The 19,000-nt window shown below is 44.8% G+C and overlaps 1 protein-coding gene across 11 annotated transcripts in view; it reads left to right on the top strand.

Moving 5' to 3' along the window:
• The window catches only part of LOC126295474 (amyloid beta A4 precursor protein-binding family B member 1-interacting protein), a 498,949-nt gene that overhangs the window by 430,588 nt on the left and 49,361 nt on the right, over positions 1–19,000 (top strand). For 9 of the 11 annotated variants that reach the window (XM_049988011.1, XM_049988014.1, XM_049988013.1 and 6 more), the window contains 2 exons: positions 7,545–7,676; positions 13,361–13,527. In XM_049988011.1, the coding sequence (XP_049843968.1) occupies positions 7,545–7,676; positions 13,361–13,527 (299 nt within the window). The remainder of the gene's footprint in view (positions 1–7,544; positions 7,677–13,360; positions 13,528–19,000) is intronic. The other 2 variants (XM_049988021.1, XM_049988016.1) reach the window with 1 other exon arrangement.

Here is a 19,000-nt window from a genome sequence, read left to right as displayed (position 1 = left end):
CAGTGAACAGAGACGTCAATGAGCGAAAGGACACATCATAACTTTGCGAAAATAAAGTAAAACTTTTCATTCGAGGGAAGACTTGAACCGAGGACCTCTCGTTCGGCAGCTGCTCACACTAACCACGGAACCACGACGCTCCTGGGCCCACACTGTCCTTCATGTTACATATCTTCCACATGGAGTTTGTATATTTTGCTTATTTTTTTCACAGTTCCACACATTTTCTTCCTGTTTTCTCGATTGATATGTGTTCAGTTTGTCGAGGTCTATCCACAGTGCCAACTTATAACTAAATCTGAGGGGGTGTGATGGGGAGGTTCCCTTGTAAGTATTGCAGAATTCGATAAAACCAAGTGCTTGTAACAACAGGAATGCCATTACATACATAAATAATTGATTTAATGTACAGGAGACTTGTCAATGTAAGTAATATAAGTGACACACATACAGAGTGTAAAATAATTTATCGTAATGAGTGTACAAGTTTATCACTTTACTCTACAAAGATAGATTTATCATTGTATGAAAATTACGCACTGTATAAGAACATTTTTGCATAAGGATGCCGTATAATTGTCTTTCGAGCAGACCTAGTTCCAAACCGTGAAAGCTCTTCACTTCAGATTGTTGCAGACTTTTGTAGCACGTACCGAGTGCCAGTAATGAGAAATTTTCTTTATTTCTACCATCACATACACTGTCCGCATAGAAAAGTGAAGCACCCAGAAGTCGATGGAGAAATGAGACGATGTGTGATGTTATTTGAGTGATTACAAAGTGTAGCGAAATTTACGAATAAGTTAACTGTACGACACGGCAGACCTGGCGCGGATGTACACACACACACACACACACACACACACACACACACACACACACACACACACCTGCGCCGCAGAGCTGTTGTACGAGGACTGACTGGAAACTTTTGAGAATGGATCCGGCAATCGGTGGTGGTTTGTCGGGCAGGTGCACGGAGGCTGGGGAGTCAGGCATTGCTCCGTCACCGAAAACTGCGTTCCCTTCATTCCATTCGTTGTGGCAGCTGGTCGACTGCGGGTCGGTTAGGGCTTGTTGGCGGACTCTGTGTGAAAATGGACACAAACTGGGCAACGCGTTTGTGTGAAATTTTGTTTTAAAACCGGGAAATCGGCTTCCGACACTTACCAACTATTAAAAACAACTTATGTAGACGATTGTGTGAGGCAGTCAAATGTTTTGGTCCGGTTCGACAGATTTAAAAATGGCCGCGAATCGTTTGAAGATGAACCACGGTCCGGCAGTCCTTCCGTCTCAAAAACAAATGAAAATGTTGTGAAAGTTGGCGACTCGGTGCGCTCTGATCGTAGACTTACAATTAGGGAGATGGCTGATGAACTTAATGTAAGCTTCTGTGCAGTGCAGAGAATTTTAACTGAAGATGTGAACACGTGTCGAGTGTCCGCAGAATTCGTTCGAAAAATGTTGTCACGTGACCGGCGACAATGCCGACTCGAAGTGTGCCGAGAACTGATGAGTCGGATTAAAATTACCCAGATTTGTCAAATGGGGTAATTACAGGTGACGAATCGTCGGTATACGGATACGATCCTGAAAGCGAAGTGGGAGACCCCAGGTTCGCCACGACCGAAAATACGACGGCAAAGTCGGTCGAAGGTGAAGCCAGTGTTACTGATTTTTTTTTCTATTCTACCGGTATTGGACAGCAGAAATGTACCCCTGGAGGACAGACAATTGACCAGGAATACTTCAAATGTGTCCTCGAGCTTTGGTGCGAAAGAGAAGGCGTGCATCGTTGGGTGCTACACCGTGTGACGTCCGTTCTCATTAGTTATTCGTTATATACAAAGGAAATTACATATATATATATATATATATATATATATATATATATATATATATATTTATTTTTAATGTATCAGCATGATTCTTTCTCTCGGGGATATTGACTTTTCTCATCACTTTTACTTACGTTCATAAGTAAATATGAAACGGGTTCTTGAAGGGCCCAGGTTATTCATGTACCAATTTTAGGTTTTGAACGTGATGGCTGAAATATAGTTGCCGTTAACTGAATTGAATGTAATTTTGTTAATTTCTATTTATTGACTGGAAAGCAAGGCTCGAGAGAATTTCGATTGTTGCCGTAGAGCGGCCAAGATAAAACTTACTGAACTCGTGGAATCTGTATAGTTTAAAAGCATGAACTTTAACGAAAATTAATTATCCGTTGCAATTTCAAAAGGTTCTTACAACGACATCTCTCGCAGTTACTGTTAACACTGAAAAATAAATTAATACTTCGGCACGTAATGGCCGACCAGAGGCTGCATCGGAAGATGAGCTTCTCGCAGCAGAAATTACTGAAAAAATCCTTATTAAAAATAATTAGCCACTGCAAGCAATTGAGGTGACAACTATTACAAAGAAATTCATTTGGTAATAATAATATTATTTTAGCAATAAATACGAATAACTTACATAAAATGTGTAGCCGCTCAATGGCTGCCTTGCGTATCTGGAAATAAAACTGTGTGTGTACAATCGCGTCTCTTTCGATCCTTTTTTTATTTTCATAGCCATTAAATAAAGATGCTATCGCTGCGTATCAGTTGTTTCAAGGACATTAACCATATCTTTTACACTAATTACATTCATATAATACGTAAACTACTATTTACAACCTCTGAAAATGTCAATATTTATGTGACGGACCGTCACGACGGTGACAGCGCTCTGGCTCACCGTGGCTTCTCCGTCTCTGAATTTTTGACCAAATTCAGGACTCGTGTGCTTCCCGCGATTTGGCCTTCGCGGACTCGTACCTGTTTCCTAAACTGACATTTTCACCGATTTTCCCGCGATTTGACTCGATCGTAGACATCCTGGCAAATACGCAGAGCGTCCTTAACACACTCCGGGGAAAAAATTTCCAGGAATGTTTCCGATAGTGGAAACACCGTCGGGGTCGGTGTGTTCAGTCGGGAGGGGTCCCTTTTGAAGGAGATGCGTCTGAGCAGCAGGTAGATAGCACCGCTGTACAGCTGTGAGCCCGTCGTGCAGCCTCTCCAGCCACACCTCGTACGGTGTGGTGTGGTGAGGCGCCGCGGGGAAGACACGCCGGGTCAGACTAAACGTCGGAACCGCACAGGTCTGGGAGAGAGTGTCAGGCAATTGCTGTGCCGAAGAGTACGTTCCCCGTGTCGTACCGGACAGCTCCCCGCGCCGGGACGTCTGGAGCCACAGCGCCGCGCCTCTCGCTGCATAACTGCCGCCCGTCACCCCGAGCAGTGCGACGGCGCCGCTGACGTCGCGGTTGCGGGGGTGGGGGTGTGGGTGTGGGTGTCAGCCCGACATCACAGCACGGGGTGCGGCGCCGCCTTTCCAACTCTGGCGGGTGGCGATAACGCCGTCTCGTCGCACCAGTACGTGGCACTGTGCGATAACCCGGCGCGCGGGTTTGTTTTTTTTCTCTTGTCACCTTGTACGATGGTAGGCCGACAGCGGCAAAATTACGACGCTTTTCGGCGACAGATGGTGCAGGTAATGCGAGTGGAGACATCGAAAAGGAAACGACACGGTGGATACGCGACATCGGACGCGCAAATTTAAAATACGCCTAGTCGTTCACGGATGCAGCGTCCGAAGGAAAACGTTCCGCACTCGGACACAGAGAGAATACAGAAATGGCACGCGCGAACGAAGGAGCACGAATCACGAAACACAGAATCGATCACTATCACGATGGCACACACACACGCGCGAAACACTGCCGACGGTCTCCTTCGTGCGAATGTCGACTTTACTACGTGTACGAGTCCGGAGACCTGCCGAAAGGGGGAAAGGTGGGAGACGGGAGGGCGTAGCAGAGAATACGGGAGGGGGGGAGGGGAAGCCCGGGGGGAGGAGGGAGGGAGGAGAGGGAGAGGGGAGGACGAGGGGCAGCAGGTGGGAGCCACGTCGGCTGAGGGTGCGGCCAGTGGAGAGGTGCAGAGCAGGTGCGCCGTGGGATCGAGTTTAGCTGTCCGAGGATCCGTATCGGTTCGAGGAAACGGGAAGGGCGGGGAAAGAAGGAACCGTCCCGGCATCGGCCCGGAGCGATTTACGGAAATGGCGCAAAACCCTAATGGGGACGGTGGGACGCTGGATCGAGTCGGCTGTGCCACCTCGCCCGGCCAGGTGCAGCCAGGGAGCCGGCACGGGGGTGCAGCGTGGGCGGCTGGCGCGTCGCGGCCGTCCACTGGTGGCCTGCAAAGCGCCCACTCACAAAGCGCCGGCCGCCAGCCACGTGTTGGCGCCACCTCGCGAGAAGCAATCGACCTGTGGTCTCGATTTCGTAGGGCTGTCCATAAATGGCTGTCTGACTCGCTGGACACGGAAGTCGCACGTGCACAGACGACCCGACCATTCCCCGTGTCTCTACAAAACATTTGTGGCACTCGTAAATTGTAAACCCACCAGCAGGACCTCCAGCGTGGGCCGTACCGAAATTACGCTCAACTCTTGTCGCCGAATTCGATTGTGAGAACCGAAAGACACGGCCAGCACGCTCGGCTCCAGTAGAGGCAGTAGCTGCTGCAAGCGCCCCTTGCGGACTGTGCCAGACAAAACTCTACGAATTTCCCTACAAATTGACCCTACAGTCACCTCTGTAGGTAACACCAATAAATTTATACGAATTTTCAAATTTGTAAAGTGTCTTTTGCAACACCTTGTATATGTTAAGAAAATGATTTCGTGTAAATAATTACGAATTACGTCTAAACAGTTCGTGCAAATACACTACTGGCCATTAAAATTGTTGCACCACCAAGATGGCCTGCTACAGATGCGAAATTTAACCGACAGCAAGAAGATGCTGTGATGATATGCAAATGATTAGCTTTTCAGAGCATTTACACAACGTTGGCGCCGGTGGCGACACCTACAACGTGCTGACACGAGCAAAGTTTCCAAACGATTTCTCATACACAAACAGCAGTTGACCGGCGTCGCCTGGTGAAACGTTGTTGTGGTGCCTCGTGTAAGGAGGAGAAATGCGTACCATTACGTTTCAGACTTTGATATAGGTCCGATTGTAGCCTGTCGCGACTCCGGTTTGTCGTATCGCGACATTCGTCTGCTGTCAGCAGAATACGGAATCGGTGGGTTCAGTAGGGTAATACGGAACGCCGTGCTGGATCCCGACGGCCTCGTATCACTAGCAGTCGAGATGACAGGCATCTTATCCGCACGGCTGTAACGGATCGTGCAGCCACGTCTCGATCCCCGAGTCAACAGATGGGGACGTTTTCAAGACAACAACCACCTGCACGAACAGTTCCACGACGTTTGCAGCAGCACGGACTATCAGCTCTGCGACCGTGGCTGCGGTTACCCTTGACGCTGCATCACAGACAGGAGCGCCTGCGATGGAGTACTTGACGACGAACCTGGGTGCACTAATGCCAAAACGTCATTTTTTTTTATTTTTTTTTTTTCGGACGAATCCAGGTTCTGTTTACAGTAGCACGATGGTCGCATCCGTGATTGGCGACATCGCAGTGAACGCACATTGGAAGCGTGTATTCGTCATGGCCACACTGGCGTATCACCCGGCGTGATGGTATGGGGTGTCACTGGTTACACGTCTCGGTGACCTCTTGTTCGCATTGACAGCACTCTGAACAATGGACGTTACATTTCACATGGGTTAACGACCCGTGGCTCTACCCTTCATTCGATCCGTGCGAAACCCTACATTTCAGCAGGATAATGCACGACCGTACGTTGAAGATCCTGTACGGACCTTTCTGGATACAGAAAATGTTTGACTGCTGCCGTGGCCACGACATTCTCCAGATCTCTCGCCAGTTGAAAACGTCTGGTCAATGGTGGCCGAGCAACTGGCTCGTCACAATGCGCCAGTCGCTACTCTCGATGAACTGTGATCATTTCTGGTATAATACATTTGTCCAATGAATACCCGTTTATTATCTGCGTTTGTTCTCGGTGTAGCAATCTCAATGGCCAGTGGTGTACATACACAGAGTAGTCAAAAATATTACGATCGGTAAATAGTGGTGGACATTAAAGCGTAGCCTTGATATTAGACGTACGAGGGTCAGTCAAAAAGTAATGCCTCCTATTTTTTTTCTACGTTTAATTGTCAGGAAATTTAAATGCAATTACATAGGTTGAAAACCACAGGATTGAGGATCATTTTGTCATTTTTCAATGTAATCTCCGCCCATCTCTACAGTTTTGGTCCATCTTTGAACAAGGGCATGTATCCCAGCACGGTAAAAATCACAGCTCTGCTTCCTAAGCCATTGACGCACGGATGTTTTGACGGCCTCCTCATCTTCAAAATGAATCCCACGATGAGCTTCTTTTAGTGGCCCAAACAGATGGAAGTCTGATGGTGCCAGGTCAGGGCTGTATGGGGGATGAGGCAAAACTTCCCATCCAATTTTGACAATCTCGTCAGAGGTGTGACGACTGGTGTGTGGTCTTGCATTGTCATGCAAAAGATGATGATCTGCCATTGATTTTGTTGGGCGAACTCGCTGAAGACGTGCTTTAAGTTTTTTGAGGGTTGTGACGTATTGAACAGAATTTATTGTGCATCCCTGCTCCAAAAAATCAACCAGAATCACACCCTCTGTATCCCAGAAAACTGTTGCCATAACTTTCCCTGCCGATCGCACAGTTTTGAATTTTTTCTTCCTCGGCGAGCTTGTGTGACGCCACTCCATTGACTGCCTCTTTGATTCGGGTCAAAAAAATGCACCCATGTTTCGTCCCCGGTCACAATTTTTTTCAGAAACTCATCTCCCTCCAAACGGAAGCGCTGCAAGTGTTGGGAGGCTATTGTTTTCCTTGCCTCTTTATTCTGATCGGTTAACATTCTTGGAACCCACCGTGCACAAACTTTTGAGTACCCCAATTGTTTAATAATCGTGATGACACTGCCTTTACTAAGAGAAATAATGCGACACACTTCATCTGCAGTCACCCGACGGTCACCACGAATGATGTCATCAACTTGCTGAATGTTGTGTGGAGTCACTGCACTCACCGGCCTGCCGCTCCGCTTTTCGTCAGTCGACGGTGTTTGCCCTTCAGCTTCCTTACAACGACGAACCCATCGTCTAACAGTGCTGACATCCACTGTCACAACACCATACACCTTCTTCAGTCTTTCATGAATGCGTATGGGCGTTTCACCTTCTGCATTCAAGAATTCAATCACACAACGCTGTCTCAAACGAACATCGATGTCGGCCGTCTTACAAACTTTTGCTGTGCTGCCACCTGTTGGCACAGAAAGTTACTACTGCAGTGGATTGCAGAAGACGGTTTGAGGAATGGCGCCAAATTCAAATTTTTCACTTAACTTAATTTTTTTAAGTAGGAAAAAAATGGGAGGCATTACTTTTTGACCGACCCTCGTATTTGTAACAGCAGTTTTTGTGGTGGTGATGCCGCATTAGTCGCGTTGCCGGCGGCCGCGCCCCCGCCCCCGCCCCCGCCCCCACCCCCGGTCCGTCACGTTGCAGGTGAGCCCGCCCCCGCGCGGCAGCCGCCCCCGCCGCCCCCGCCGCCGCCGCAGCCCCGGATGACGCACTCGCGGTCCAGCTCCGACGGCGCCCGCGCCAACCCGGACGGCGACGACGGCGGCCGCGAGCACGGTAACAGCTGAACAAGTACCGGCTCTCCCGACCCTCTCTCCCTGCCTCCCTGCCTCCTGACTGCACAGGCTGGGCCACACTCAGACTCGAAACCTCTGCATTTTGCGGGCCAATGTTCTCACCGGCTCAGGTATGCGGCTACGAATCGTGGCCCGTGTAGTGTTCAATAAGGCAGAAAAAGGAAAGAAAACAAAAGGGTGAAAATGTGGGAGCACTGGTGAATAAAGAGGGGTTTTTAAAGTCGTTAATGACCGTAAAAAAGGGAAGCAATCAAATGCAAGTCGGACTTCGTGATTCGGAAAAGCTATTGTTGGGGTGGTCCTTGTGGCGTTTCTGAGCAAAAGTCAAACCAGTTTCCACTACAAACATTATTTGAAAGAGAACAGAGAGTAACAAAATGTGATTAACAGGGGGATATGGCGTAGATAAGAGTTCATCCTTTGCAGTGTTAAAATGTCTTCTCGCGTGCGGCGTCCAGGTCTTCGAAAATCCCCTACTTCATTTCTGCGTGAAAAGTCTTAGCTGCTCCGAAATATTGCAATAAATTTTAATTGTCCAGGAATTACTAATGTATACAAACTAAAACCATCTCGGTGCAATAAATTTTACGTTCCTGCTTTGTCTGCACATCGATGAGTTTTTTCGTCTTAATCCGACCGAGAATAGCTAATAAGTTTTTACGTCTGAATTAAGCTTCGGATCTCGAGAGACAAGACGGATAGAAAACAAAAAAAGTTACAATTTTAGTATCTTCTCTGCCGTCGAGCGCTTATACCACTGCGGCGGTATGATTTGTCTGAGGAAACGAGTGTAGCGCGGCGAAATTCAAAGTCGCACTACAGGAATCTCTTTGTGCGGTAGCTGCCCTCGCCTCGTCTCCTCTGCTCTCCTGTGCTGCCTTCCGGTCTTCAGCCTAGTTCTCGCTTTGCCGTGAGTCTCGTTTCTAGTCGACGGGACAGCAGTTTTGCAGCTACGAGTTCCGGCTTCAGCTGCCGAGACATTTCTGACTTGCACGCACGCGGCTCTGTTTGTAAGGGTCCCGAGGCTGCTAATACGGTGAGCGTTTAAAGTGACAAGCACAGACTGTCACGGCACGCGACGAGGCTCTTGTGTCTACTCGCGGCCCAATTTAGAGAAATACTTCCAGTTCTTCACTCGCGCGACGGAACGGACGGCGACAACTGCAGGAGGCGAGTGGGACCGTCTCGGTTCGAAATACATCTACAGTTATACTCGGCAAGCCACCCAACGGTGTGTGGCGGAGGGCACTTTACGTGCCACTGTCATTACCTCCGTTTCCTGTTCCAGTTGCGTATGGTTCGCGGGAAGAACGACTGTCTGAAAGCCTCCGTGCGCGCTCGAATCTCTCTGATTTTTACATTCGTGATTTCCTCGGGTGGTATAAGTAGGGGGAAGCAATATATTCGACACCTCATCCAGAAACGCAGCCTCTCGGAACCTGGACAGCAAGCTACACCGCGATGCAGAGCGGCTCTCTTGCAGAGTCTGCCACTCGAGTTTGCTAAACATCTGCGTAACGCTGTCACGCTTACCAAATAACCCTGTGACGGAACGCGCCGCTCTTCTTTGGATCTTCTCCATGTCCTCTGTCAACCCGACCTGGTACGGACCCCACACTGATGAGCAATACTCGAGTATAGATCGAACGAGTGTTTTGTAAGCCACCTCCTTTGTTGATGGACTACATTTTCTAAGGACTCTCCCAATGAATCTCAACCTGGTACCCGCCTTACCCACAATTAATTTCATGTGATCATTCCACTTCAAATTGTTCCGCACGCATACTCCCAGATATTTTACAGAAGTAACTGCTACCAGTGTTTGTTCCGCTATCATATAATCATACAATAAAGGATCCTTCTTTCTATGTATTCGCAACACATTACATTTGTCTATGTTAAGGATCAGTTGGCACTCCCTGCACCGAGTGCCTATCCGCTGCAGGTCTTCCTGCATTTTGCCGCAATTTTCCAATGCTGCGACTTGTCTGTATACTACAGCTATAGCGGCACCCTCTCGCGTCGGCCCGGGGTGTCGCGGTAAAGTGTGGGGGAACTTGTCGGCGGTCGGCGGAGTACGGTAGCTCACGGAGACGTGGACTGCCTCCCGCAAATCTGTCGAATACCGCAGTGTGCGATAAACGGTTGAGTGAGCAAACGGGCAGTCGAATACTCGTCGAGAGTGAACCTGCGGGGCTCGGGACCCGGAAGTGCTCCTGTAAGGCCCGTACGCGGCACACGTTTCGTCGTACCGTCGGCAGGGACCGCAGCTGGTCAGTCGGTTCTGCGATCTGGAAGGAGGTGGACTGCCGTCAGTGGCGGGCCGAGTGAAACGTTCCGCTGCGGTCCTGCCTCCTCTCTGCCCTGCCAGACCCGTTCGTACGTCACAGGCACTGCTGCGGAGCTGGCGCGGGGAATGGCCGCTCTCCAGAGGGCGGCACGCCATCACCCTACCGGCAGACTCGCAGACAGTCGCGTCGCGCCGACGATATCCCTTCCTGTTTTCAATGCCTGTTCGCTACCACCTCTCTGTCCACCTCTTTCTGACCTACAGCCTTCTTTTTTGTTGTTCCATGCACAGAATATGTGTAAAAGTCCCACTGAATGTCGACTAGAGTATCCTGTGAAAATGTAACTTTTAGACATTTTTGGTAATAATGTTTCCCCTTTAATATATTACATATTTATTTGCGTATTGTATGCATTAAAAATAGGGATAGGTTAGGTTAGGTTAATGTTGTTTAACGTCCCATCGACAACGAGGTCATTAGAGACGGAGCACAAGCTCGGGTTAGGGAAGGATTGGGAAGGAAGTCGGCCGTGCCCTTTCAAAGGAACCATCCCGGCATTTGCCTGAAACGATGTAGGGAAATCACGGAAAACCTAAATCAGGATGGCCGGAGACGGAATTGAACCGTCGCCCTCCCGAATGCGAGTCCAGTGTGCTAACCACTGCGCCACCTCGCTCGGTCCAAAAATAGGGATATAAAAACACGCGAGTATTTCCGTGCAACACAATTGTAATTTCAGAGCAAACTTTTGAAGATTTACTACTTTGTACAAATGTACATTTACATTTTTATGTATGTAGCTAAGTGCAACAGCCGACACCGACAGAAATAAAAACTGCTTTGCGACTTCTTCAGTAAGTATTGCAATGTAGGGCATTGGTGGGAGTGAATATAGAGCCGGCGCGGTGAGTGTCGTACCTGCTCGTCCTTCTCACCTCTCTGTCCCCCTCGACAACTTTTACTCCTCGCACTTACCTCCGCTACCGAACTGGCCGGACGTGTCCTTATCCACCGCTCGCGCCCTTCGGTCCGTTAACTACCTCCTCATTAGTTACCTGTTCTATTCGCCTAATACAACTGCTTACTGTCACAGTTTACTTCTGTACGAGGCTACCCTCCCGACTAGCGTCTTAGGAAAACATTTCCTGACACTTCAGGTTATCATCTCCTTTTTGGAAACATTTTTCTCGCTGTTGCCGTCCTGCATTTTATACTTCCAGTATTTCACTCATCTTCGCGTATCTTGTCCCCCAAATAATGAAACTCCTCAACTACTTTCAGTATCTCCTTTCGAAATTGATAACCTGAGCGCCACCTAGTTTAATTTGAGTACATTCCGAAACTTCCTGGCAGACAAAACTGCGTGCCGGACCGAGACTCGAACTCGGGACCTTTCTCTTTCGGAGCAAGTCCTCCACCGACTGAGCTGCCCGAGCACGACTCGCGCTCCGTCCTGACAGGTAGTGGCAGAAGTAAAACCGTGAGGACGGCGCGTGAGTCGTGCTCGAGTAGCTGAGTCGGTAGAGGACGCGCTCCGAAAGAGAAAGGTCCCGAGTTCGAGTCTCGGTCCGGCACACAGTTTTAATCTGCCAGGAAGTTTCGCATCGGCGCACACTCTGCTGCAGAGTGATAATGTCATTCCGAGTACATTCTGTTACCCCGTTTTGCTTCTGTCCACATTTCCGTTAGGACCTCCTTTCGAGACTCTGTCTGTTGCGTTCGGTTACTCTCGGGAGTCCTTCGCCGCCTCTGACAGAATTTCGGTGTCGTCGTCAAACCTCCGGTGTGTTAATTTCTCCTGGATCGACTTTAATAACCTTACTAAACTTTTCCGCGGTATTTTTTTTTACTACCTACTCAGTATACGAACCGAACAAAATTGGGGATTAGTCCTATCTGCACATCGGCCACTCGCCCGTGCCGCCCGACTCCCATAGCTGCAGTCTTATTTCTGTACGAGCTGTAGACCACCTCCGACTGCCCGTATTTTGTCCACGTTACCTCCGGGATCGGTCTAAACGGCGGGAGATTTGTAATGACGCAGGTGGAAGGTGGAAAAAAGAATCCGAACAAACTGTGGAGTATTCTCCCCTCAAATAGAGCTGTAGTGACAATGCAGACCAATTGGCACTGCACTTCCATCGTATTTCCAGTTGGACCGGCCCTGCTGCTGTCGGTTGGGTCGAGATAATAAATTTAATACTGTAAACAATGGCGCTGTTATAAAAGGTGTAGATTACTAGTGTACACGTAGCAGAGATGCCAAGTCAGACACGGGCACTACACGAAAACTGTCAAACGAGTAAGCTTTCGACCGAGAAGGCCTTCCTCAGAATGGGACAATGGGCATGTGCGCTGCCCCCCTCCCCCTACACACACACACACACACACACACACACACACACACACACACAACTCATTCCCAGCATGGGTGGCAATCCAATTTGTATTTCGAAATGAGATGCTCATTTTATTCCACTTTCATATTCTTTCTCAAAAAATACGTACTGTACACTCGGGCCACTGTTTCCCCTCTCGTAGTGGGTGGCGTCATAATTCACAAATATCGAGTGTTCTGGTTTTTCCAATTAAGAATCGACGCGTTAAATTGTTCGTTTCATTTACAGTGGAAATGTAAACCTCTGTGTTCGGAGGTTACTCGAATGTGTCAAATGTGGTTCTACTAACGGACACTGAGATTTCTGTAAAATAAGCCAGTCGTACGGTAACGTAGACAGTGACCGAATCCGGTGTGCGTGCCTGACTGCTGCGACACTCGCACTGTCAGAGTACAAACTGCTACTTCCGTAACGAGGTAAAACGGCTGGGAAACGGTAGCGACACACCTGCCTGCCACCGATACTCGCCAATGTTGTGCACGGTGACGGTGTCTGGCGAGGGGACGGGGAATGTCACTCATCCCGACCGTACTTTATTGTACAGTCAAATTTTCGACACTGAAGTAAATTTCAAACACACATATGAAAGGTTAGAACACAAAACACATCTGTTATCAATTCCAGAAAGACACACACTGGGTGGAAAACACCGGTTCGAGCGAACTGTACGTATTGTGTCACCGTAGAATTTGAACGTGCAACGAAAGTGGGTTTCCTATTTATAAATACGGTGTCGACCCCTCCCATGCGCCAGGTAGCCACTTGGAGCACTTATACATGTCCCCGTTACTAATATCGGTGTTTTACCTACGACTCTTTTCTCGTATGGTGCACCATTTTGAGATACTTTGTAGTTTAGAGTTAAAACAGACATCCCGTGTCGTAAGATACTTGCACTCTCTCTTTCATCTACTTATCTTTTCTGTCCGTACAATAGTACGGCACATTCCGTCACGCGCCCACTCTGTCGGCAGTGATGCGGACGGACAGCCCCGACAACGACTCCGCCTTCTCGGACAACGTGTCGATGCTCTCCAGCGAGAGTTCGGCGTCCAGCGGCGGCAGCGGCGGGCGGGCGGTGGCCGCGTCTGGAGCAGCCGACCCCGGGAAGGTGGGGCAGCCCGTGTCGCCGACTTCGCAGGTGAGTGCGGGCGCCTCTTCTGCCACATAAGTGTTCCTATTCCTACGTGTTAATGCTACAACAGTACAGCAGGGGTCTCGCCTTGTTTACGTGTGGCAGTAAGCTTTGTATTTTAACGGTAACATTTTACTATTTAATTTGGGGAACCCACTAGTGGAAGACCATTATGTTTTGTGTAGTGCCATCTTGGTTTTTCCATAGTAGACTCCTGTCAAAGACTTCCGTGTGCACATCTCGAACTGTTACAGGAATGTGTACTTCAAAGTGTCACACTTGACAGAATATTAAAGAAGCATTAAAAAGAACAACAACAACAACAATAATAATAATAATAATAATAATAATAATAATAATAATAATAATAATAATAATACAGACAAAAATAGGAATAGCTAACACAAATATTAAAGAAGAACTAAAAGAAAAATATAGAGAAAGACTAACAAAAGCACTGAAAACAGAATTGACAGCAAGAAACAAGACAAAAGCTATAAATACTTATGCTACACCAATATTGACCTACTCATTTGGAGTAGTGAAATGGAGTAACACAGACCTAGAAGCACTCAATACACTTACACGATCACAATGCCAGAAATATAGAATACATCACAGACATTCAGCAACAGAAAGATTCATATTAAACAGAAAGGAAGGAGGAAGGGGATTTATTGACATAAAAAACCAACATTATGGACAGGTAGACGATTTAAGAAAATTCTTTATAGAACGAGCAGAAACTAGCAAAATACACAAAGCAATCACTCGTATAAATAAGTCGGCTACACCATTGCAATTTCATAACCACTTCTACAACCCTTTCGATCACATAACATTAACAGATACAAAGAAAGTAAATTGGAAAAAAGAAAACACTACATGGCAAGCGCCCGTATCATCTAACACAGCCACACATCGATCAAGACGCATCCGACACGTGGCTAAGAAAAGGCAATATACAGTGAGACAGAAGGATTGATGATTGCAATACAGGATCAAACAATAAACACCAGATATTACAGCAAGCGTATTATTAAAGATCCCAATACCACAACAGATAAATGGAGACTTTGCAAACAACAAAAAGAAATGGTAGATTACATCACAAGCGGATGTACAATACTAGCAAATACAGAATACACCAGAAGACATTACACTGTAGCAAAAAATACATGAGCAACTTGCCATACAACATAAACTAATAAAACAACACGTTCCCACATACAAGTATGCACCACAGTATGTACTGGAGAATGATGAATACAAATTATACTGGAACAGAACCACTATAACAGATAAAACACCACCACATAACAAACCTGACATCATACTCACCAATAAAAGGAAGAAATTGACACAACTAATCGAAGTATCCGTACCCAATACAACAAACATACAAAAGAAAACGGGAGAAAAAATTGAAAAATACATCCAACTGGCTGAGGAAGTCAAGGATATGTGGCATCAGCATAAGGTTGACATTATACCAATTATACTATCAACTACAGGAGTCATACCACACAATATCCACCAGTACATAAACGCAATACAGCTACATCCAAACGTATATATACAACTACATAAATCTGTAATTATTGATACATGTTCAATTACCTGAAAGTTCCTAAATGCAGTGTAACATATACCGTACAGTTAAAAGGAAGTCACGCTTGATCAAGGTCCGCGTCACTTTCCATTTTTAACCAGACATAACGTCTGAGAAAGGAAGGAAATAATAATAGATTATTATTATTATTATTATTATTATTATTATTATTATTATTATTATTATTAATATTTGCCATCCTTTAGCTTTCTTACGGACTTAGAGAGGGAGATCAAATTTTGCATTACATCACTGTTTGTTGCGATTCTTTTCTAACCTAGAGCCATTTAGTGAAGATTTTGGTTTCTTTATAGAATGAAATGGCTAGTAGGTAATAAGTCATATTGATTTGCAGAAAAAAAAAATTTTCTACCTGAGCAATAACATATGAAATTGTCTTCACTACACTTCAATTGAAAATGCTTTATAGATGCAAGAAATTGCCACGCACCTACTGTACTAAAATGTCAAAAGCACTGAGACTGTTTCGTGACACGGGAGATATTGGTGCCACAATTTCTACTGTTGCAGATCTGCACACACTTGAGTATTCACTGTGGAGGCCTTTTGAAGATGGAGTAATTGTGTCAGCTAAAGTTGTTCATTTTTAAAGAATTGAGTGAAGTGTAAGAAACTGAAAATCATTAGACTCTGTGCAAAATTATTACTATACAAGAAGTGTGCCCATCATAAGAATGGACAGCCACAGAAATATCGTGGAAAATAAGTGAAGGAAAATTAGCATATTAAAAAAAAATTATATGCATGTTCTTTCTCGTTTAAAAAGGGGGAGGGTTACTCTATTTATTGTTAAGTTGGAGCAGGAAGCCACCGAAGGGAAAATCCGAGGAAAAATCGAAGGACAAAAAAAGGTCAGAAATGTTTGTTGCAGCTCATGTCAGTTTGTTCATTAGTTTTGGATGTGTTTACTTTTATTTTATTTGTGTCACTCCACATTTTATTCAAGCTCCGACCACACAGATACAAAAATAATTCCATAAATTATGTAGAAAAAGAACTAGAAACAAACATTACTCTTTACGACACGTACGAATCTCAGAGATGTCCGCCTTTCTCGCCAGGTTTGGGCGCTAGTGCAACAATTTTGTCTGAACTATTTGTGACACTGTGGTTAAGCTGACTTTGTAACTGTTACAGTTTTTTTTCTTTTTAAAGAGTATGTGTAATGCATTTGTTTACTTAGCAGGGTTACGCAACTGCACTTTCTTTCTAGTGGTCAGCACTGCATGTGAAATGAGGCAGAGGTAACACAAAACTGAAAAACCAGTGACAAAAAACGGTAACTTTTAGTCCAGTGACGGTTGGTGGACCATTTTTAAAAGTTTTAATTTATTTATATGCGTATGCCCCATATTTGAGAAGGACAAAACAGTTTTTAAAAATAACTTATCTTACACCTTTAGTGGATGATGGCAGCCATTTTTATTTGTTGGCACATGACAAGTCTGCAGACATTAGTGAAAATTTGAATATCCCTGCACTGGTTTAAGTTACATCATTGCAATTGACATGATTGCTTTTAGAAAAGTGTCCTCTACAACATTGTCTATTACTCAAAATACACTAAATTAAAAAATAACCAGTCAAAATGAGCTCCAAAGTTTGTTATCCAAATTTTGAAAAATCCCCTTTTTAGGCCCAAAAATAACAAACAAGAAGTGATTTATGAGTGTCTACTTTTTACCTATGGCTAGATTTCATTCACTACTAGCCTCTTATAGAGAAAGAACACTTAAAAATGTTTCCTTAATTTTTTATGAATTTTTGAAGTTTGAAAATATTCATTTTTTTTGTAAAGTTTTGGGTTAGTTATCTCACGTGGGACTGCATATAAAAATACGATTGTTGAACAGTTTGTACACCTACATGAGAGCAACATGTTGTAAAAATTTCAACATTGATATCTGACTCTGAACAAAGGTATGAATTTTTGAAAATGAGGAAATAACTCACATTTCTCTACAACTGATCTTATGGCTGTTGCCTATATAAATCTTTTATTGTTTCATTGTAATAACATTTAATCATGACATATATTTAGTTAACACTATCACCCAATATTAATTTAGTTTATTTATTTTTAATAATACAATAGGAGCTTTCACTTTTGTTCTATGGTAATGAAAATGCCCATTTACGTTTAGGTTAATTGTCAATAAAGAAGTACATTATTGCTGGGTGTGGCATCTGCAGTGTTACATGGCTTTATGCTTAATTACAGACTTACTATTTTATCAGTTGATTTGTTTTCACCACGTAATGCCCACAGTCTACGTCCTCCTTCGTTGCTGAGCGATGTATCACTTTTCGTTCTGATGCCGCAACTCTTCCTTTCCTATATATTTACTACTTTTTATCTATATAAATGATGAACTATTGGTTTTACCTTTTAACAACTTTTTCATAACTGTGGAAGTATTACAGGCATCGGGTCCCACGGATGTGTCAGCTGCCTATACGTTTTACACGGACCTTTCGAAACTCAATCAATTGTTTACAAAGGGAAAGCAGAATATCTTCTTGACATCGTCCGACGACGACCTAGAAAGCTGGACGCTCTCGCGGCCCCGGCTCTTCTGCGGCTCGCGGTAGTTTGTGGCATTTGTTTTATTCCTCGCCCACTTTTGTGGTGATCGTCGGGCGACGTCTACCACGTTATCTGCAACATAAATAAACTTTCTTCCCTCAGTATTTCTGAAACCCCAAAAACAAACCTAAACAACATAATAATAATAACTGTTTTTACAATTATTTGTATAAGTCTTGGTCGCTTTAATGAGGGGTGGGACGGGCCTAAGCCACATTGTTGTAGTCAGTCTGTTCTGAAACCTCAGTTGGAGTGGATGTACTTCATCGAGAGTGTAAAATGTGTTATGTGCTTTGTTCTGTGTGTAATTTGTAATTAGTTTTGAGAGATTAACTGGAATGCAATAACATTGGTTGAACAGTGCTCTGTTAGACAGATAGCAAGTGAAGTGTGTCACGAAACAGTTTACAGTTCAGTTTAAAAAAAACTTGAAGATGTCTATAACTTTGATGAAGTTAGACAAAGTTTGTTTAAATGTTGAGTATGTTCTTCTGTAACACCGGTGAGTGAGTATCGTGAGAAGAAATATATTCTGAAGTACAACCAAATTTTTGGAAGAAACTGCTGTGATCCACTTCCAAAGTTCATAAAAAGCCTATTACTAAACGGTTGAGGGAAATAAAACTTGAACATTTGTCCTTGTTTTGTGAGAGTGAAACAGCTTCCCAAGTGAAACGGACTGCGATTCCTAAAAATTCCTTGTGCCCAAATTGTTACTCAAAAATATTTGTTGTGAATCCAGAACCAGAATCGTGTAACCTTGTAAATGACATTTATATTCCTAATGAGGAAGCTGTTAACATATTGGATTTTTCTCGATCTAAGTTAGATGTATCTCCTGCTTCGAAAATAATAAAATTAATTAGCAGAAAAAGAAAAGCAACTATTGAAAATAGGGACAACAAATTTGAGACAAAATTAGAAGAGACTTGGAATCGTGGTCTAATAATAGAGATACCGACATTATTAATAAAGAAGAAGAAAACCTACCACCAGCATCATGTGACATTGAATATTTGAGCTTAATAAAGAAATTAAAAATTAAATGTTCAGTGATATCTAAAGAGGAAAAAGTTAAAATTTTAAGTTTGCTCCCTGACTCGCGATCAAGAGAAAAAATAGTTCACGAATTCAACGTTCCTCATCGGTTGGTTAAACTGACCCGAAAATTAGTGAAAGAGCGAGGCATTCTTCCAGTTTTATGAAAGAAGAAAGGAGTAGGTATAAGTGAAGAAACAATTAAAAAGGTCCAGCAGTTT

Source organism: Schistocerca gregaria, chromosome 11, assembly GCF_023897955.1.
Source record: "Schistocerca gregaria isolate iqSchGreg1 chromosome 11, iqSchGreg1.2, whole genome shotgun sequence".
Taxonomy (NCBI): domain Eukaryota; kingdom Metazoa; phylum Arthropoda; class Insecta; order Orthoptera; family Acrididae; genus Schistocerca; species Schistocerca gregaria.
Note: the sequence above shows the minus strand (reverse complement) of the source record. Positions and strands in the feature narration are given on the sequence as shown.